At 34.9% G+C, this 19,755-nt stretch overlaps 1 protein-coding gene across 2 annotated transcripts; it reads right to left on the reverse strand.

The window, feature by feature from the left end:
* Window positions 1-655: 655 nt before the first annotated feature.
* Window positions 656-6,781, reverse strand: LOC105329610 (FMRFamide receptor). 2 transcript variants are annotated; one of them, XM_011430922.4, is made up of 5 exons: window positions 6,625-6,659; window positions 6,271-6,345; window positions 5,413-5,857; window positions 1,476-1,907; window positions 656-1,338 (listed from the first exon to the last, which is right to left on the reverse strand). In XM_011430922.4, exons 3-5 carry the CDS (start codon window positions 5,842-5,844, stop codon window positions 1,114-1,116), a joined length of 1,089 nt encoding a protein of 362 aa, XP_011429224.3. In that variant the 5' UTR covers window positions 5,845-5,857; window positions 6,271-6,345; window positions 6,625-6,659; the 3' UTR covers window positions 656-1,113. The 2 variants fall into 2 exon arrangements, with proteins under 2 accessions (XP_011429224.3, XP_011429223.3); XM_011430921.4 differs by lacking the exon at window positions 6,271-6,345 and having other exon boundaries at window positions 6,625-6,781.
* Between the last annotated feature and the right edge of the window lie 12,974 nt (window positions 6,782-19,755).

The following is a 19,755-nucleotide window of genomic DNA, read 5'->3' on the forward strand; positions in this document are numbered from 1 at the left end:
AAATTGTTATATTGTTGGGCTTCATAACTGTAAGTAACATATTTGCTTCTATAATTTATTACAGAATATCCCTCGGTGAGGAGCTATAGATTAAAGACTTTAGACCCCTCTAGGTCCCTAATTTTAGGGGCCAGCCCCTTTTTCTTGAAATCAGCTGAAAGGTCCTGTAAATTTAAACTTTTTTACATTACATATTATAACAAAATATTTTCCAGAAAAGAGATAAACAAAGAGAAACACGAAAATTCACGACGCTTTTCATATCTCAAATTTCGATCCCTACCGAGCTCCGACGTTTCTTGTGCTAGACAAATAGGAATGGTTTTGTTTAAATAAACAATCTTTTGTCTATCATCACTGAAATTTTGAAATCAATATCATTTGTAGTTTATGAGAACACCCTTGGACAAACCAACCCCCTAAAAATCCTTAAAATGCCATTATCTTAAGACCGGAAATGACGTCATCAACCAAACTTATTTCCGATAAGGTTCTGAACATAGTTGGTAAGATCTGAAAATTTCGTGCAAATCGGTCAAGCCATTTCTGAGATATCGCGTGCACAAAAAGTGGTAAGAAAAAGAAGAAGAAAAAGAATCCGAAGAATAACAAAAGGGTCTTCCGTTGAAAACGGAAGACCCTAATAAAGACGTAGTTTTAAAAACACAACCTTTAATTAGAACATCAATAAAATATGTCAAGATGAACAATTTCACTGCATACACATAGTTTATAAAGTACAGTGTTCTGAAACACTTGAAAAAACTCATAATGCAACATGGAACTGGAGAATTTTTTATATTCTCTCTGGTCAATTGATAAGCATTTCAAACAGCAATCATCTATCTGATTTCGAAGTCATAAGAAGATAATCATGAAAGAAAGTACATGTACTTAGCTCCATACAGAACGTTTTATAATGTTTCTTAGTTTACTTTCGGTGAAAGTATTAACTATCATGGACAAAACAAATCACATTTCCCATTCGTTGTAGGAAATTAAAAAAAAAAACTTCCGCGGTTAAAGGATGTAACGTAAAGAGTTACTGTAGAAGTACGTGTTAAAACATCGTCTGCACCTAGTGTCCGGCACCGTGACGTCATGTTTCCCTGGTTACGCCTTAAATGACATTTTGAATTTGGCGGTAGACAGCGTTGTGGATGCCGTGGAGCTTGAGAACGACTCCTCTCTGTCGCCGCGCCGGAGCCCAAGCACCTTGAATAATTCTTTGCGGAACTTCCGGGCGCTCAGACAGTACAGGAAGAAGTTGATAGAGGAGTTGATGACGATACCAAGCTTAGCCACGGAAAAAGCTTCGTTGACAATACGCATGTCAGCCTAGAAACCAAAAAAGGAACATAGTTAAACAGGATAATAATGGGAAATTCCACAGCTTAATTCGTTAATGAATTTTTAAACACGTATTAGGAGATATATGCACTTGATGACACTATGAATATAGGTAGAGTACTCACGATCTCCGGTTGCATCATGAAGAAGCATTGGGTGACGCACTGTAGAGCAATCAGGATCAGGAAGACGAAGGTGACGGTCAGGAGGAGGCGCGTCATCTGGTTCTCCGCCTTCTTCGCTTTCTCCTGCCCTTGGATGCTCTTCCGTTTGGACATGCCCTTGTTGGCCCTGACAACGCGGGAAATGATCAACATGTTCAGGATAAAGATGGTCAGCCATGGAACCAGGACTAGAAACATACAGTGTACCCAGAATTCATAGCGCTTGCTGCCTTCAGTCATCCCAAACTCGGTAAGATCGAAAGCGGCGTCGTCCGGTTCTCGGTCTGAGGCCGGGATGGGGTAGTAGGTCTTGAAGTGGGGGGTGTTGATGAGGAAACACAGGAACGCAATGATACCGATCCCGACAACGGCCCTCTTGTTGCTGCACATCTCCTGTAAATTAAAACAAATGAACAATTATATATATTTTCCTTGACACATAGTTGAGGCATGTTTTTATACTACTGATTATTTAATTTTTTTAGACCCATGTGAGCAATTAATTTCTGCATCCAACTTCCTTATTCCTTTCAGAAACGTATTTTCTGTAATGCGCAGTAAGTTCATCTGGGTTTCCTGGGTGGAGGAGATTTACGTCACTTAATCACAAGCAGAATGAAGAAAAGCCTATCTTACTTGTACTTGTCAGATTTGCTTTTACCCTCTGTAGTACCAGTACATTTATGGATTTTTAGATCGTATAAAGGTTATAGGTTATACGTTATCAGACAGTGTTATATGCATATGAAAACTACAAAATTTGTTATTCAAAATTATTATTTTGAATTGTGTGTCATAGCAACATTTTTAGACGGAGGCTGTATAACAGCCTCCGTATATTGTGATTGTTTTGCCCGTGACGTCAAATAATGAGGATTCTTTAAGCACCATCTAGCGGTGGACGAAATAATGAATAATTATGAGATTCAATGAATAAACATGGCATGCTTCTTCGACTCTGTCGTACATGTATATCGTTCGCGTATCATCAATCAATCTCCTGCAGAGACGTATCTTTCTTCACCGCTGCAACCCCCCCCCCCCCCCCCCCGCAAGTGATTGATTTGGGAAGTCAGTATGTCCTACAAGCTGATAAGTGTCGCGCGGGGGGAAATATTTAGAATTGACAAAAATTCTTTTATATGATGCAAACAATGACCATTATATATATCATTAAAACTGGTACCATATAACTGAACTTGAGTTCTCTGCAAATTCAAAATAAATAGCAAAATTTAGTTCATGTGTTTATTGTTTCCATAGTCTGTTTTTATTGTTTCTATAGTCTTAAAGAGAGAGAGAGAGAGAGAGAGAGAGAGAGAGAGAGAGAGAGAGAGAGAGAGAGAGAGAGAGAGAGAGAGAGAGAGAGATTTCTGTTAAGAAAAAAGAAGTATACGAATTAAACTTCACAAACACAGTTTATCAATCTTTAAATCAAACATCACAAACCGTGAATAATACTTCATTGTTAGGCATACTTCTTTTCTCTTTGCTAGAAATCAAACTTCACAAACAGTAAAGAATACATGTACTTCGTTTATAGACATACTTGTTTTCTCTTTGCTTGAAATCAAACATCACAAACAGTGTAGAATACATGTACTTCATTGTTAGGCATGCTTCATTTCTCTTTTCTTGAAATCAAACATCACAAACAGTGTAGAATACATGTACTTCATTGTTAGGCATACTTCCTTTCTCTTTTCTTGAAATCAAACATCACAAACAGTGTAGAATACTTTATTGTTAGGCATACTTCTGTTCTCCTTACTTGAAATGAAAACTATAAGAACAAAACTTTTCCCCTTATCTTGGATAGAACACGTGATGCACCTCACGCGTTGATCGGTTAACAGGGGTAACACGTGGACTCGGACTGAAACTGCATGCTGGATTCAATCACAATGTACTATATTCTTTTGTCGAAACTAATTTTATGAATGTATAATATTAGTATATTTCAAATGAATGTACATAAAATCATGCCCAAAAAGAAAGTTCTCTCTCTCTCTCTCATAACGATCATAATAAGAGAATAATTATCTGGATCGACGACACTCATTACAAGTAATCAAGAAATTAACCCCCTTCTATTTTTCGAGTAATTCGAGTTGTATGCATTTATTAGCATGTACAGTTTCCCATGTTGTTTTGTGATGCAAAATTATTTTCTCCTTCCTTTTTTTAAAATTAAAAACACGTTTAAGTAGTAATACAACAAGCTTATAAGGTTAAAACAAAAGAACAACACTAATTATTTTAAAGGGACTTGGGCACGATTTGAGCTTATCAAATTTTATTTTTCCAATTTCAATGTTTGGAATGGTTAATATGGGTACTTTTAATGCTTTATCATTTGAAAGTCAAATATTGAGTTATAAGCAAGATACAGAGTTTGAAAATCAAAGCTCAAGCTTTGTTATGGTTTACATATATATGTGTTTTATTGGTATAAGTCTCAAGCAAATGTTGCTTTTTTCTGTTTATCATACTACTAGTATCTATGAACACATTGAATCAGTTTACCTTGTTTGCAACGAGTCATTCGGTCAAAGAAATGGTTATTCTATACTTTACAATATTTGTAAAGAAATTAATTTAAGACTCGATCGAGCTTTGTTTACATAACAATGCATGAATTCTTACCTATGTATCTCTCTCAAAACTTGACATCTAATGTTCAAATTTTGGTCAATCATTCAAAATGAGCAAGTAAACCATTTAATACATAAAAAAGAAAAGAAAATTTTGATCTAAAATCGTTTCCAAGTCCCTTTAACATTATCTACCAAACTCTGACCTTAAATTGCCATAATACTAAACTGCTTCGCGAAAATTCTAACATGATAAGCGGTAAGCGCGCTGTTTGTCCTTAAATAAAAAAAATCATATATTGTCATTAGTTTAGTTTCCTCCGAAATGATGCCTCCGTCTATCAGTACTTTCAGTACTTTGATTTATGTTATTCGCGTTCTTGCATGCGCTTCAGGTCTTTTCCTTTGTTTGTGTTAGAGTTTTAAAAGTGTTTAAAACATAATAAGAATCTCCTAATTGCAACTAACCAAGGTTTCAATATTTAAAATAATAAACATTTAAACAAATATACAGGATAGAGGTGTTGAAAGAGAAAACGACTCCCAGAGTCTCCCTCTCCTCACAGTAACAGAAGATAAACTAGAGGCGCAGCCCCTCATTCGACATAAATTCGAATTCTCATTGGTCAATTAGGGACTGGTTGTGACATACCGTCATTCGATTATCTTAATCATCTAACTGAGTGATTAGTGTTTATAGTCTTAGCTTCCGGTACTAACATTCAGCATGTTAACTATTGAGGAAACAATACAGTGTTTATCTGACGTTTTCATTTTATTCCTTTTGTTTATCTATTTATACTTCCATATACCTTATGGATTCATCTTATTTATTTCCGGGATAAATCGTAAATTTATTTGTTGCTAAAGAAATTCTGCGATATCTATAAACCCACAATAGCAAGTAAAACATTTGATTATGAATAGAAAGAATTTGAGTGCCTAGAACCGTACATCTTTTTCTTATTGGTATAGAATGAATTTGCGTCCATTATTTTCTAATTGTCAAATTGTGAGCGCGTGTTTTTTACGTTTTTCGATTTTCAGTTACCTTTGTAACTTAGGTTGATTACAAGATGAGGGTGAGTGCAAGGTATGGTTAAAAAAAACCCTGGAACAGAGATAGGATTTTAACCACAGATAGTACGAACAACTCAATACAACTAAATAAAAATACAATGACGTGTAATTAGGTGATGAGGAGTGCCTTACGAACCTGTATGAATGATTTTGAGTAATTTAGCAGTTGACCTCATAAGAACAAAAGTACATGTACTTTAGTAGGAGATAAGTGGGTTGTGTACCTTCGCTTTCGTGAACCAGCAAACTTGTATGTAGCGATCCACAGTGACCCCGACGGTCATCCAGATACTGTAGACTACGAACAGGAAGAAGATGGGGTAGCCGATGTACGAGAAAAACACACCGAACGCGTAGCTGGTCTTGACAGAGGGCACTAGCATCGTCAGGGAGTCCGTGATGAAGAAGAAGAACAGAAGCCCCATGTCGGACAGCGCCTGTGCAATAAGATAGACCCCGGTGGATGTCCTCATCGACTTTCGGCTCCATATCAGGACAGAGAGGATGTTCCCGACGATTCCAACAATGACGAAAATAGTACCGAAGATTGAACTGGTCACCCAGTGCATCTTCTTGGCCACCTCCATGATGTCATCTGCTACAGCATTGGGAGCATTGGTCACCCCACTGACGTCATTAGTTGTTGAATTCTCCATTTTCCGAAAGTACCTGTAAAGAATAAGATAGAGCTTGTCAAATAGGGTTGAGTTTTTTGTTGTATGGTTAGAATTTTGATAGCTTGACTTTCTGTGATGCGTTGGTCGATTTTGACCGGCTATATTAGATTGATGATGTCATAAAAATCAAATTGCAACAATATCTATGTTGATTTAAAGAATTTACGATGTTTTATTACAATAGTGATCATGCTTTTTCGGCAAACACCTGGAAGATTGATTAACTCATTACTTCACGGACTGTGACTATACGTAAACACTTGAACTTATATACATGTTTAGAAGGACGGCAGTTTGTTGCAAACCTTTAGATTTTTCCTTCCTTCTCAATTCTTACGTACTGAATGATATGAAAAAAGTATTTTTGTTGTTGAAATAAGAAATGATGGAAAAAAACCTCCATACCGATATATTTGTCAGGCATTACGACATCAATATAATACTGGGTATGTCAGACATTTTCAACGGAAATATGATAAACTGTTGAAAGAAGAAACTTAGAATAGTGTCCTCGACATGTCAGTTAAAAAAACGTTGATGCCATTATAAATCCTGCATTGTCTTTAGTTTATTTGTATACATGTAAATGTATTTTTTGTAAAATATGTAAAAAAAAAAATCATTATTTGATATAACAATCCCTATTGTTTATCCATTTGTATATCATGTTTATGCGTTTATTTCACTGATGTAGTGACTAAAGTATTAATTTAATCATACTTGTAATAAATAAAATTAAAATGAATAAAAACTACTCACGTGCAGCAGAAATATATCAAGATAACTCTTTGTCAAATTACTCTCACTTTGAAGCCCAACAGCACGCGACATTCATTTTATCAAAAGATTTGACCAATCGGATCACGAGCCGGGACTTCGAGGGAAGTCGGCTGCTGCGAGGATTGGGTGATAATGATGGCCGATTTGTGCGCAGAAGATTGTCATATCATGTCACGTCCCGCCTCTCAATTCCAAAGGGGGCTTAAGTAGACAATTGAATCCACACTTGTTGTTTTGTCGTCGCAGTAATGGGGTTAAATACACATGGATCTATTTAATTGTATTTAATCCCTCTCTAAATAAATTTTAACGGAAGCAAAGCATCAAAATCCACTATAGCGACTTGGTCAATACTAGTCTTAAAGATGGGCCATGAACTGTTTAAATACATGCTTTTTAATTTTATTTATGATTCTCCCGTATTTTTCATGCTACCTGTAATATAACATATGTATATAAATTAAACATGCTCTACGCCCCACTGCTAACTGATGCGGCCCCCCGATTCCGTAAGGTCTCTTGTGTCAATATATAATATCTGCATGCAAGCCTTTAATCAGAAAACGTACATTTACATGTGTTTGATGTTTAATTTCCTCCCATAATGAATACAAAAAAGCGAATGGTACATGACATTTGACAGGACACCACTGCGTTTATCAATCTTATGCCTAGGCGAATAATATTGTTTATTTTTAGTTGTTTATACATGTAAGCACACTGAGGACATCTGTCGTCGTCCGTCGCTTTTTTCATTCACAAGAAAATTCAAGGTCGTCCCTGCATTGACACCGACCAGTAATGAGGCAGACGACATCCCACTCCTTGATGTTCAACCCTAAATATTATCCATCTCTTTATGGTATCCAGTGGGTTATAAATAAAAAATTAAATTTGAATAGAGCGCAATCTCTCCTAGGTCCAATAGATTTCCAAACCATACTACAGTAAAGTACAAGTTATTCTCTCTCTCTCTCTCTCTCTCTCTCTCTCTCTCTCTCTCTCTCTCTCTCTGAGTTTGGAACATCATAAATCTCAAAATTACGTTTTAATTTGAAAATCAATGATTACTCCAGGAGTACAGGTGGGTGTTAAAGTTGACATTGTTGGTTTTTTTTATCATTTAAACACGGTTAATAGATTCGAAACCTATACCGTATATCAAACAAGAAATTGTTTTTGTTTATTTGTTTGTCAACAAAGAGTAAACTATAACTTTGAAGATGCATTTTAACATTCACTGAGTATTTCATTTTAATCTTTGCCTCTAAAAACAGATAACTTGGTACTATACAATGAACAACACTGGATCTCTACAGTATAAACCCATTTATTTAAAGTGCTCTTTGTCCACGTGCGTTAACAACATCATCGCCAACGGGCAAAAATAACCCCTTCTCACTAGGCGGAGGTAAAAAAAAATGTTTAAAAATATGAATTCTTTTTATTTTTCATTGTTTATTCAAACTCATAGTCAGTGTTTATAAAGTTAAGTATGCCTTATTCTTTTAAGGTTTTATATTTAATTGTGAAAATTTTCAAGATATAATGCAATGTATTATAACGTCATTCTCAGTTTCATTATACGAATATTGACCGGGGTTGAGGGCAACATTGATTATATTAGCCCCAAGGGACGAAATAATGCCTTACGTATTGCTAAATGAATATGAAAATGTATTTTATTTCATGATTGTGTTTGAGATTTTTTTTTTTCATTCAACACTTACAATATTTAAGATTTAAATCTTTGGTTGACAAGGCCTGGGAAAGGTTCAATGTAAGCTGCTGTTGCATCAATCCTCTTCTGTCTGTACCCAATAAACTATATCATTAAAGTATTTTAAATAACCAACAAATCATGTCATTAAGAAAAAATCAGACAGCGTATGGATGGGGTAAATTCTACAGCAATGTTATCTCAATTCAACGAAATCATTTCCATGCAGGTGTAGATGTCGTCACGTGTTCCAGGGGTTATTTCGATACACGTGAGTGATTAAGCATCACGTGATATAACGACTTTCGCGCATTTTGGCCATTTTCAATCACACATTTGGTGCATGTTGGACGTTTTCAATAACATGCTGTTGTGATCATCAAAACAAGCAATTGATATCACTGAATGCATTTGCTTCAGTATAGTTTAAGGAATAGTTCTTTGAGTATTATGAGGTGATCAAATACGAATGGGTTTATAATAGATTTTAATAAAATTGTCGATAAATACAAAGATTTTGACGTTGTACTCAAATCTTTGAAATTTAATGTAATGGATGTATTCATTTATACCGTATTTTACAATTGCCTGGTTATCTTATTTCTTCCATTTATATTTATGACAATGATTATTCTCAATGAATATTCAAAGAATGATTCCTTATTAGCTATATTCATATAATTTTTGACAATCTTACGATTAAATTTGAAAATCATTGATGAAATTCACTAGACTATAAGTTACAAAATTTATTTGCAGTGTTATCACAGAGAAAGGACAATCGAAAATTAACCATTTTTAATTTAAATAGTGGAACACAATTAATTGTAACGATATTTCGACCTTGAACAAAATAATAAAAAAGAAACAATCAAAACGAATCAATTTTTTTTCAAAACTATTTCTATAGTATTTTATGGAATTGAACAGATTGGCTCTTTTTCTCTCAATATGTACTTATAAAAATAACTTGGGTACAAGAGGCGTACACTATTACTTATTAGGTTAGTTACTGACTCACTACGGAAATATATTGGGTTGATCAATCTCATAGATGGCGAGGCGAAGCCGAGCCTTCTATGAGATTGATCAACCCAATATATTTCCGTAGTGAGTCAGTAACTAACCTAATAAGTGTTTTGTTTTCTCGAGGACTATCAAGCGACATATTTATTCACAAATAGCGATGATCTACGCAAAGCCATGTACCAGATGCCTTACATCTTTTCCAATTTAACTCATTTAAACTCTTCAAAATTTTCATCTCACCTTTCAAATACTCTTTCAAAATCTTTGCTTTACCCATGTTTACTTACAATGTTTTGTTACTATTCAATTTCAAATGTTTTCTCCCTTTCCTCTGCAGAGATTTGAGCAAATTTCGACGCTGCCATTTTGTTCTGCTCCAGACAAAACAATGTGACGTCAATATTCTAAGGGCAACTACTCTAATTTTAAAGAATTTCAAAAGGCAACAACTCCAAATACTTTAAGAACTTACAGCATGCAGTTTATGTATAAAATACTATGAAATGTCGAAATGAGTAAGCGAAGCGTCGACCAATGACGGCCATATTGCCTAATATTATTTCTCACAGAACAAATATGGAGATATCTGAGGCAATCACGTGCTATGTTTAAACCAATGAAAATGTGACATTTCAGTCCAAGGGAAAACAAAAAACTATACAACTAGATTATGCCGAAACTGGGTGATAATATATACCTATAGTTTACATTTAAGTACCAGGTGATAATTTGACGACACGTACTGGAAAATCCGTCCGATAAAATCACTCAAATTATATTTTTACATTCATGTAAACCGGTCTAAGCAGAAACAAATTGGTTCTGTGGGGGAAAAATGCTGAAATATAAATTAATACAACTATTAATCCCCTTCCCCAGATGTTAAAGTGTTGTAATGCAAAAAGTGGAAAGAACATGGATGAACGAGGGGTGTATACAAAGTCTATTGCAAAATGGATCAGAAGGTGAAAATTACCTTACACATCAAACATATAAATTGCTGTCTCCAGTTGTTAGTTGGCTTTCCCTTAAATACCTTTGTGTAAAAGTCTGCTGTTCTCTGACATGTTGAGTCATTGTAATACCAATCTTCATCAGTGTTCGATCCAGCTTCAGGAATTGACAGCTCATGTCCTATGGCTTTCCTCAGATCACCAAGTGTCCTGTCATCTCCTCTATGGGTTCTAGCCAAGTTCTGTCTGATTTTTTATTGTAGTTTTCTCAAGACTATTGGTACCAACAAGTTTCCATAGCACTATTCAGTCTGGTTCAGAGTTTCTTATCCACGGATGTACGTTTCCATCTTTTCATAAAATTCCCTCAAACTGTGTAAGGTACCTGCCTGAACCAAATGATACCTTACAAAGTTTGAGGGAATTTTATGAAAAACTGTGTAAACTAACAGTTTCCAGGAGAGGTTGATTTTCAATTAATGTACATGTCTTAAGGCTCTTAATTTTATAAATATGTGTCCTTCCTGAAATAATTTATTTTAACAAATAAAATACAATGTAATTTGGGACCACACAATCATCTCATTGTAAGCGGTACCTCGTTATATCCGAACTCGTTATACCCGGAGGCCACTGTATTAACGTAACTATTTTTCATGACAAATTTTGATTTACAAAAAATCTAAATTTTGGTAAAGGGAACATGTACAGTTTAGATGTTTTAAAGCTCCGCAAAAAGACAATAAACTTGAAAATTAATAGGATACCAAAATATTTTAAAAATGAAAATGCATGTATACAACTTGATGCAGTTCCAAATCAAATTTTAGTTTTTTCGTCATTACCAATTGATTTCCACTGCGTTTGTTTTTAAATTATTCATGGCTAATTCTACATCCTCATCGGATTCAGCCACTATATCTATCATCTGCATACATTAAAATAAACTTTTAAAATAAATACCTACTTCCTCTTAACTTAATTACACTTTTTGAACAAACAGTAGCCATTCTTTTTCTAAAGAATATCAAGGCCATTGGCATATAACGAGAACGAAACTTTATTATAGTTTTCGCCTCATCTTTTTATGATCGTTATTGCATTATATTCGTATGTACATGTATAATAGTAACCATTTTTTCCATTTATAGTAAAATATTTCTCCTCCTACATCATTGTGTTCACAGGTGCACAGAATATTTTCCACTTCCTCCCGTATAAGATTGAGTGACAAACATTGTAATAATAATATTATTGAATAAATTCCCCTGAATTAAGCTTGGTTTTTATTATTTAACTACCTCAATGTATTCGGGCTCACAAGGCAATCGGGAACGCAGTTTGCCATTCAAAAAGTGAACTGCAATCTTAAACTGCATAGATCGCAATTTCTAATAAAGTATTAGTACACGGGGATGAAATTCTTATAGGGTCGTTTACTTATAGTCAACCACTACAACTCTTAAAGTATCGTGATGGTACCATTTCTAGTCCGAAAGATACCGACCTTCTGAAAATGCACTTATAACAAGCATTCTGAGAGTAGAGCAATAGACATGTTTGAGCTGTCTTGGGCTCGCAGTAGGTTGCGCTCGTACAACAACGTTCTTTTACAGCCATGAAAATGATATTAATTTTCCACCAATGAAATCGGCTGGACTTGCTAAAAAAAATTTGTGTCATATCAAGTAAGTCTCGCCGTCCCCAGTCAATATTGCGCACTGCATCCGCCGCCATTGGCCACCTTTACAAGGCTAAAGGCTTAGAGAACATTGTACAAGATGAGTCATTACAGCGACTTATAACAGCTCTCATCAAAAGTGGTACAGAATGTCCAAAGAAAAGGTCAAAAGTTAGGCCGGTGGAAAATTTTAATGAACTTTTTACTCCGTGGCCGGAAAACGATATGCTTAGTGTGAAAGATTTAAGGCTGAAAGCGATCACACTTTTAGCAACTTAAAATGCTAACTTAAAGACCTTCGGATATTGCCCCAAACAATATACTTTTCGACGATATCTCGGGTCATACTCTCAAACAAAATTTTACCATGAAAAACATCGTATTTGAAAAAGATTGTATGAAAGTGACATTTTTTGGTATAAAAATGATGCTCTGCGAAAAGGCTTTGAAGTACTATTGCCAAAAAGCAGGTCTGTTAAAATTGACCCTGTGCAAACGCTGTATGATTACATAGGAAGGACGCGGGGACACAGGGGTCAGGAAGGCCCTGTGTTCATTTCGTTAAAATCCCCTTACAATGCAATTGATTCCTCAACGGTATCTAGGATACTCGAAGAGGCTATAGTCTTGGCAGGGCTATCTACTAAAGAGTTCACGGCAAAATATTTCCGCACCACAGGGGCAACAACTGCTATTGCACAAAATATGAATCCTGAGATTGTCAGGAAGGTTGGTAGATGGAAGAACCAAGAGGTGTTTTTTGAACACTACGTGCATAGTCAAACGCCGAGAGAATATACTGAATCTGTTCTTTGTGCAAAAAAGATTTGCTTTCAAACTTTCATTCATTTTTGTTCCCTCAGTAATTAGGCAACAATTATAATTATGTTTTATTTGTTCAAATAAACTTGTAGGCCTATATATATAATATGTGATTGTTCACTGTGACGTATGTTTCCATATATAGGAGTCACGTGAACAACCTCATGTGTAAATTTATCAGCGATACGTCATATCCACAACAAGTGATGACGTATCGCTGATGACGTTCTCTGCTTGTTCATTGGTTAAGCTGTATTAGAGGTGTGTGCGAGGGGAATGAATGACAGTGGGGAGCTAGGCAACAATTGTAATTATGTTTTATTTGTTCAAATAAACTTGTATATATATAATATGTGGCTGTTCACTGTGACGTACCGGTATGTTTCCATAAATATTATAATATTATAATCTCAGACTGAATTGAACATCTGCGTGAGGTTCACCAAACATTCACAAAACTGTGACGAAGTTCGTCCTAAGTGATTTTCAAGTTACAGACCTAGTGGTTGATAAAACAGGTGGTCAGTTTATCCAGTATGGGAGGAAGGGGTTAAACTCTAGCGAGGTTGTGATTACCCTTGCCTTTTGTTTGCAGATTTTAAGTAATAACAGCAGCGTTGTTCTATATACTGTATACAGGGAAATATTCGCCCCCGTTTTATTTTTGCCCCTCTGACGAGGGCGAATTTAAGACTGGACAAACTCTACATTACAAATAATATCTCTGTTAACACAACTGCAACTGGCGCGAATTCAAGACGGGGCAAAACCGTTGGCAATTGTAAAAGGGCGAAAATTACACGGGGCGAAAATAACTGTATACAGTAGTATATATCTTGTGATGATAGTGCTCTTGTTCTCAAGTCAGCGCTAGATAGTTTATATCTTGTATTCAAAATTGACTCAATTCTTGAATATCATGCTATGCTTGCAATATGTTTGTCAGAGGCTATACTACATGTAATATGTTAGAGACATTTCAAACAACGTGAAGTAAGTAAGAAGATAACTAGTTAAACTAAAAGGGTCGTTTGGGCATTTTACAATGTTATTATATTTCATGCAAATTTTAATTTCTTTGAAGACCCCCCCCCTTCCCCCATATTTCATTGTCTTTCAGAAAATGACTGAATTTTATTTTGAAAACCAATGATACAAGTAACGGTATACATATGACCAATGTCAATTTTGTGTACGTGCATGATATGTTGCAGTACAAAAATATAATTACGTTTGTTTGGTTCACCAAAGAAAAAATTCGTTTAATCGGTCAATTACTACTTGTAATATTCAAGAGCGTCTCGAGTTTTGTCTTGTTTACAGTAGTTCCTCTTTGGATGCTTTCTGTTCCTTTATTATATACATGTACAGTGTATGTTTTTAATAGACGTAGATTCATTCATTTACCACTTACAGTGACATAGAAAATTCAAGCACATATAGTAATATGTTTATTTACTTCAAATTTTACAAGGAAGTACTTTAATTAGAGGATCGGATAAAATTGACCAGTATATCAACGACACCGGGTCACGTGATCCCTTGTAGTCACCCAGTGGGCCCTCCCTAATACAGGTCATTGTCTAGCGTGGCTATGAGACATCCCTTTTTAAAAAATATTCCAGGAAACCACAAGCTGCAATAAACAATTGATACGAGTGCATATACATGTTGATATATTTCTGTGTGGTTACTTTATATTTAGTCATCCTGTTTATAGTATAGGGCACAGACACGTGAGAGCAATTTCAGGTTCACTTTTTCTAATGAATGAATTGCTTGTTAGTGTTATACATGTATGTATCATATTATATAAATTGAACCACTTGTTCCAGGCTGTCACGTAAGAGAGTTAGATTCTACTAACTGACCTTTTTCGCCAAAAAAGATACCAACAATTGCAATTTACAAATAATTGTTAATAAATAAAAAATGATGGAAAATCCCCCGTCTCAACCCAGACTGCATGAGTATTGAAACACTTCCGGTAACTTTATCGAGGTTTTTTTTCTATAATCTTCTGAGAGCCTCTCCTATTTTTAATTTATTAATAATGAATAAATGATGCATGCGTGATTTAATAGATGACGGGATGTTGAATAGTTTCGTTTCTTGAAATTATAATTTAAATGGGCGGGTGGCAGATCTCTCCATCAGTTAGTAAATTCATCTTTTATCAAAATTGTTGAAAAAAGAATAAAGAATGCCGGGTAATTCCACGAACTCTCCAGTACCCAAAATACTAAAGTATGGTAAAAGTAACTTCCGATTACTCTATAGGGTAGTTTTACCTTGCTGAAAGCCTCCACCATCCGTAACTTATGGATAATTAATAAATGATGTATTTATGATAAATGCTAGGAGATTCAATAGTTTCCTCAATTGTTATAGTCCTTTCAAAATCGGTCGATTTCAAATAGTGATTTCATCTTTTATCCAATATTTAAAAGTAATAATTAAGTCCACGAACCCTCCAATTTACTTAAGGCTACAAATTAGCACCTGAAACGCGATGTCCTGGGGCCCCCGAGATCAGAAGATGCATTCTTCCCGATCGTTGGCCCATCTCCGCTTGCCAAGTGATTTCGAAACACTCGGTTCCTCATCATAACCCTTGGTTTGCAAAGATATCCTTGGTCTATAACGAGGCAACTTATTTGAATAAATGGTTTGGGCATACTGATATGAATGGTGAGTGCTTGGTTTGTTTTTGGAGGTTGATATTGATATCAACTACTCTATGCAATTATGTAATCACTCGCATCGGAAGTGGAGTGGAACTTTGTATGTGATGGGATTGGGGGCTTACCTAAATAAGGTCAATATTTTGTGGGGGTGACAGCAATTCATTTCGTTTTACTTTTTATTTATATAAAAATTACCTAATCTATCTTGAATATTTGCTTATTGTAATAAAGTTGATTCAGTTTTGTATATACAGGTGTTTGTATTTGGGTTCCTCTTTCTTTTTGTTATGAATGGGTTACCGTATGTGAGTGACGAGTGTCGGGTGAGTGTGCTAGTTTTAGATCGAGTATTTAAAGTGACCGGTTTGGGTGTAGTGGTCAGTAGAGGGTCCGGTAACGACATCAGCCGGGTGCCACGTTTTGCAGCTCCTGATTTAAGATATGGTGAATATCTCCAGTTAGTATAATACTGATAAGAAACGGGTAGCCATTGAATTCTGGATTTGTTAGGCGGGCACATGTTTTCCTAGCCGGTAAGGTTGTTTTGTTGTTATTTTGTACATTTTGCTGGTAATTTAGTTCTTAGTGTAATTGGTCGTATGTTTGTATGTTTATCGGGACTTTATTAGTCACAGTGTGTTATTTTCAGTGCATAAGGGTGTTTGGTACAATTTCCTGAAATACAGACTGTGGGCGCTAGACTGTAATTGTCCTATGGAAGGTCATGTGGGCAACAGGCGAATGTCGGGGGCGCATTCTGTGTTGAGCGGGGCGTATTTTCTGTCCAAGAAGTGGTCGTAGACTGGAAGCGAGAGACCTGTGAGTCCGGGGCTTTCAGTTAGGATAGCGATACTAGAGGGATAGGCAATTTGACGAGTGCAGGAGCGTCTTGGGTGTGTGGTGTGTGGTGTCCTTGAAGTGACTGAGTTCCTTTTCAGAGAGAGGTTTTAAGTGTTTAAAAGCGACTGTTATTACCGTCTTCCTTGGAAGACGGTATAAAGAGTTGAAATAATTTACAGTCTCCGGACTGTGCACTTCCTCTCCTTTGTGATTGGTAGAAAAAACATGATGTGAAAATTTACATTTATTTCATTGGTTGATATACTGTTCGGCACAAGGGAGATAATTTTCTGATGATCGTTTTTACATACGACTTAACAATTTTTGTAGATTTCAAATCTTAAAAAGTAAGAAAACGAAAGAACAATAAAAATGGCTCTTAGTGAAATTCAGGCTTTCATTTTTCTGTTGACTAGTTAAAACAATATTCTGTAACATCTGTTGAAATAATTTGTTCTTTTCTTTTTGTTCTGATTACACAAATATCAATGAAATTTCATACGGTATGGCTAATATCAGAAAACAAGTTTATATATTAGATACGGTGAAACTAATATCAGTAAAACTGAATGATACTGAATGCAGTTTTAATATGTTTTGCGGTGTGACCGTTGGGGCGAGCGCAGAAAAAACTACACATCTCTCATCATTGTTAATCTGCAACCCATGGACTTGGCCCAACCAGGAAACTTTGGCTTTAAATACAAAGCTGTTTGAGTTATCTGTGTTTTAATTATTTTCCTCTGACACACTAATTCTGTTATAATTTTTTTTTAAATCTGTGTACGCTATATCTGTATTTTAGACATGTGCCCTCCCATTTTTTTAGTGTGTGATATTCAATATTTTTTAAAGGTTTGGCAACATATGCAGCTAAAAAATACATGTAGATATTTTAACTGTTTATTATTTTTCTCTTTTGTTTTATTTATTTATTACAAAATGACGTGACTGCACGTAGTTCTAATAATAATCAAACTTTTCTTAAATACATTTTTGTCACCTACCCTACGTATGCATATATGATTAGATCAATATGACAGTTAATTAAGCATGGAACTCGCATGTATATTTAGTAAGGAAAAATAAAAATCAAAACTAAACTAATCAGCCGAAGAGTTGCCGTTAACATTGAGTACTTACTACAAGTTACACCCAGCACAGATGCTTGATCCACCTCTAAATGTATTGCGCGAGATCACTGTGACGTCATACTTTACTTTCTTTTGCACTCGTATAAATTACGGGAAGGAAATGACGTCATATGTTAGCAAAAGTTGATAGGTACAATTTTGTTTGTAAGCATATATGTGTTATTTACTTTAGTGGTTTGAAAGGAATTTTTTTATTGTTAAATGAAATAAATGTATTCGATTTAGAGGTTAGAATTTTCCTTGAAACGCTTCCTGTTCCACCATGTTGCTATGTACCGCAAAGGATTATTGGGATATGTAGAACTATCTCACGCGGGTCCACAAAATTTTCTTTGAACAATGCGCAGATTTCAACTCGAATTTCCTCCGTTCGTACACGTTATCTATGGAGCTCGCTACGCGAGCGGCGCTGCGGTCGCTATTAACTTTGATTTTACTACAGTGATTCAACCCTAATTCCCAATATCTCTTTTTTCTACTACAGTCGAGTTCAAATAAATAACACGAGAAGAAGGCGACTTTTATATAAAAAATAATTAAATTGTCTTTGATATCTTATTGCTGTTCAGAATTTGTTCTAAAGACGGTAAGCTTTTTAAAAAAGCTTAACTTGTTACAAGCTTATTTTCATATATATCGAGCTGAAATTTGAAGTAATTGTAATATCACGGTTTTTTTTTAATTATTGAACTTTTTGTAGTTTACTTCCATTTGATATCTGATACAGTGTGATTTAATTTTGAATTCAGTTGATAGTATCAGATATTTGTTCATTTGTTTAATTGAATTATTATTCTTTTTTGAAGTTATTTTCGAATGAGAGTGGCGTGAAAGGGGGAGTGAGAATAATGATTTGTTTTGTTTATTAAATTTTTTTTTCAAATCAAACTTGTTTATTTTCTTTACAAAGTCTTATTTTTCATTCAGCCGACAAAATCCAAAAGAACTCATTACAGCGGTCGGACTTTGTCATTTAGGCTGAGTGATTTTTTTTTACATCATATCCGTTGTGATTGAAACATTTTTTGATTTTTGAAGAAAAGTTCAATAATTGTTTAATTTCTTATTAAAGTTTATTGCAGCTCAGTCCCACCTGAAAAAGAACTCATTACACTTATTAAGTTTTTCATTTGCTTTAAGACCAACGGGTTAAAAAACCAGGTAAAATCCTATGAAACAAAGGATGAATCCATTTCGTACTTTCATTACTTTGATTTCAATTATAAGACAATTTACAGATGGGTGAGAAAGGTTATTTGACAACATATGCATGTATTATCGAATGCCGCCAATCATTGTTACGAATATCTACTGGTATATCCAATTATTCAATCATATCCTTAGAAAAAATAAACAATGGTACGTGACAGGACACTATACTGTATTTTGCCATTTTGGAATAAAGTTCATGCAGAGAACACCGAGTTGCGAAAAAATTGGTTGCATTTTGCCAGAAAGAAGGGTGTTTCACCGGTAAACAGTCAAATAGTAATGAATTGATCATTCCTTTTATACATGTTTATTTGAATGCAGTTTTAAGATAGGTTCAAAGAACGCATACATATTCAAGCGCGGCCTTTTTTTTAAGGAGGCTGCGTTGATGGTCAACAAAATAACCCATCAAATCTACCTTTTATTAAATTTAAAAACGATATGATTGGCCATAAGTTATTGTATTTGGTAAACAAAAAAAATGTCCATGTATTGTAGCTTTAAAATTGAAGATTTTCATGTATCTTATTTAGACCTTCTCCAAGAAAAATATATATATATACATGTATATATAGCCATGTATATAATGATGTTCTCTCTGTTGAGTTCACTGTAATTGTACAATTATCAACCGTTTCAGCCCCCTTAATTTGTCTCTTGGCATATATTACATAAGGCTTCCTATTTTCGTGGTCAGTCTAACTTGTACTTTTATATCCAAGTATATGTTCTCTATGTCGAATTTAGTTTAATTGTACAATTATCAGTCCTCTTTCTTTGTCTCTGGGTATTGCACTTTTATATTGCATATTTACCCAACCAAGTCAATCCAGTTGCGCAGTTTAACTGGCGGTCATTTAAAATTCAAGACTGTGTTTAACAAAGCGGATAATAAAAATATACTAAACTAATAAATACGTATAGAAATACATTTGATACTGTCACATCTTATTCAGAGTTTCTCCAAGAACGAATTATACCCAAGTATATGTTCTCTATGTCGAATTTACTT

This window comes from Magallana gigas, chromosome 7, assembly GCF_963853765.1.
Source record: "Magallana gigas chromosome 7, xbMagGiga1.1, whole genome shotgun sequence".
Taxonomy (NCBI): Eukaryota; Metazoa; Mollusca; class Bivalvia; order Ostreida; family Ostreidae; genus Magallana; species Magallana gigas.

What these genes read in the sequence shown, in the direction of transcription:
- LOC105329610 (XM_011430921.4), bottom strand. Translation starts at nt 5,844, where the DNA reads ATGGAGAATTCAACAACTAATGACGTCAGTGGGGTGACCAATGCTCCC. An exon ending in GCTGGTTCACGAAAGCGAAG is followed by an intron (nt 1,908 to 5,412) that starts GTACACAACCCA and finishes TTTAATTTACAG; the next exon opens with GAGATGTGCAGCAACAAGAG. An exon ending in TCATGATGCAACCGGAGATC is followed by an intron (nt 1,339 to 1,475) that starts GTGAGTACTCTA and finishes TTTGGTTTCTAG; the next exon opens with GCTGACATGCGTATTGTCAA.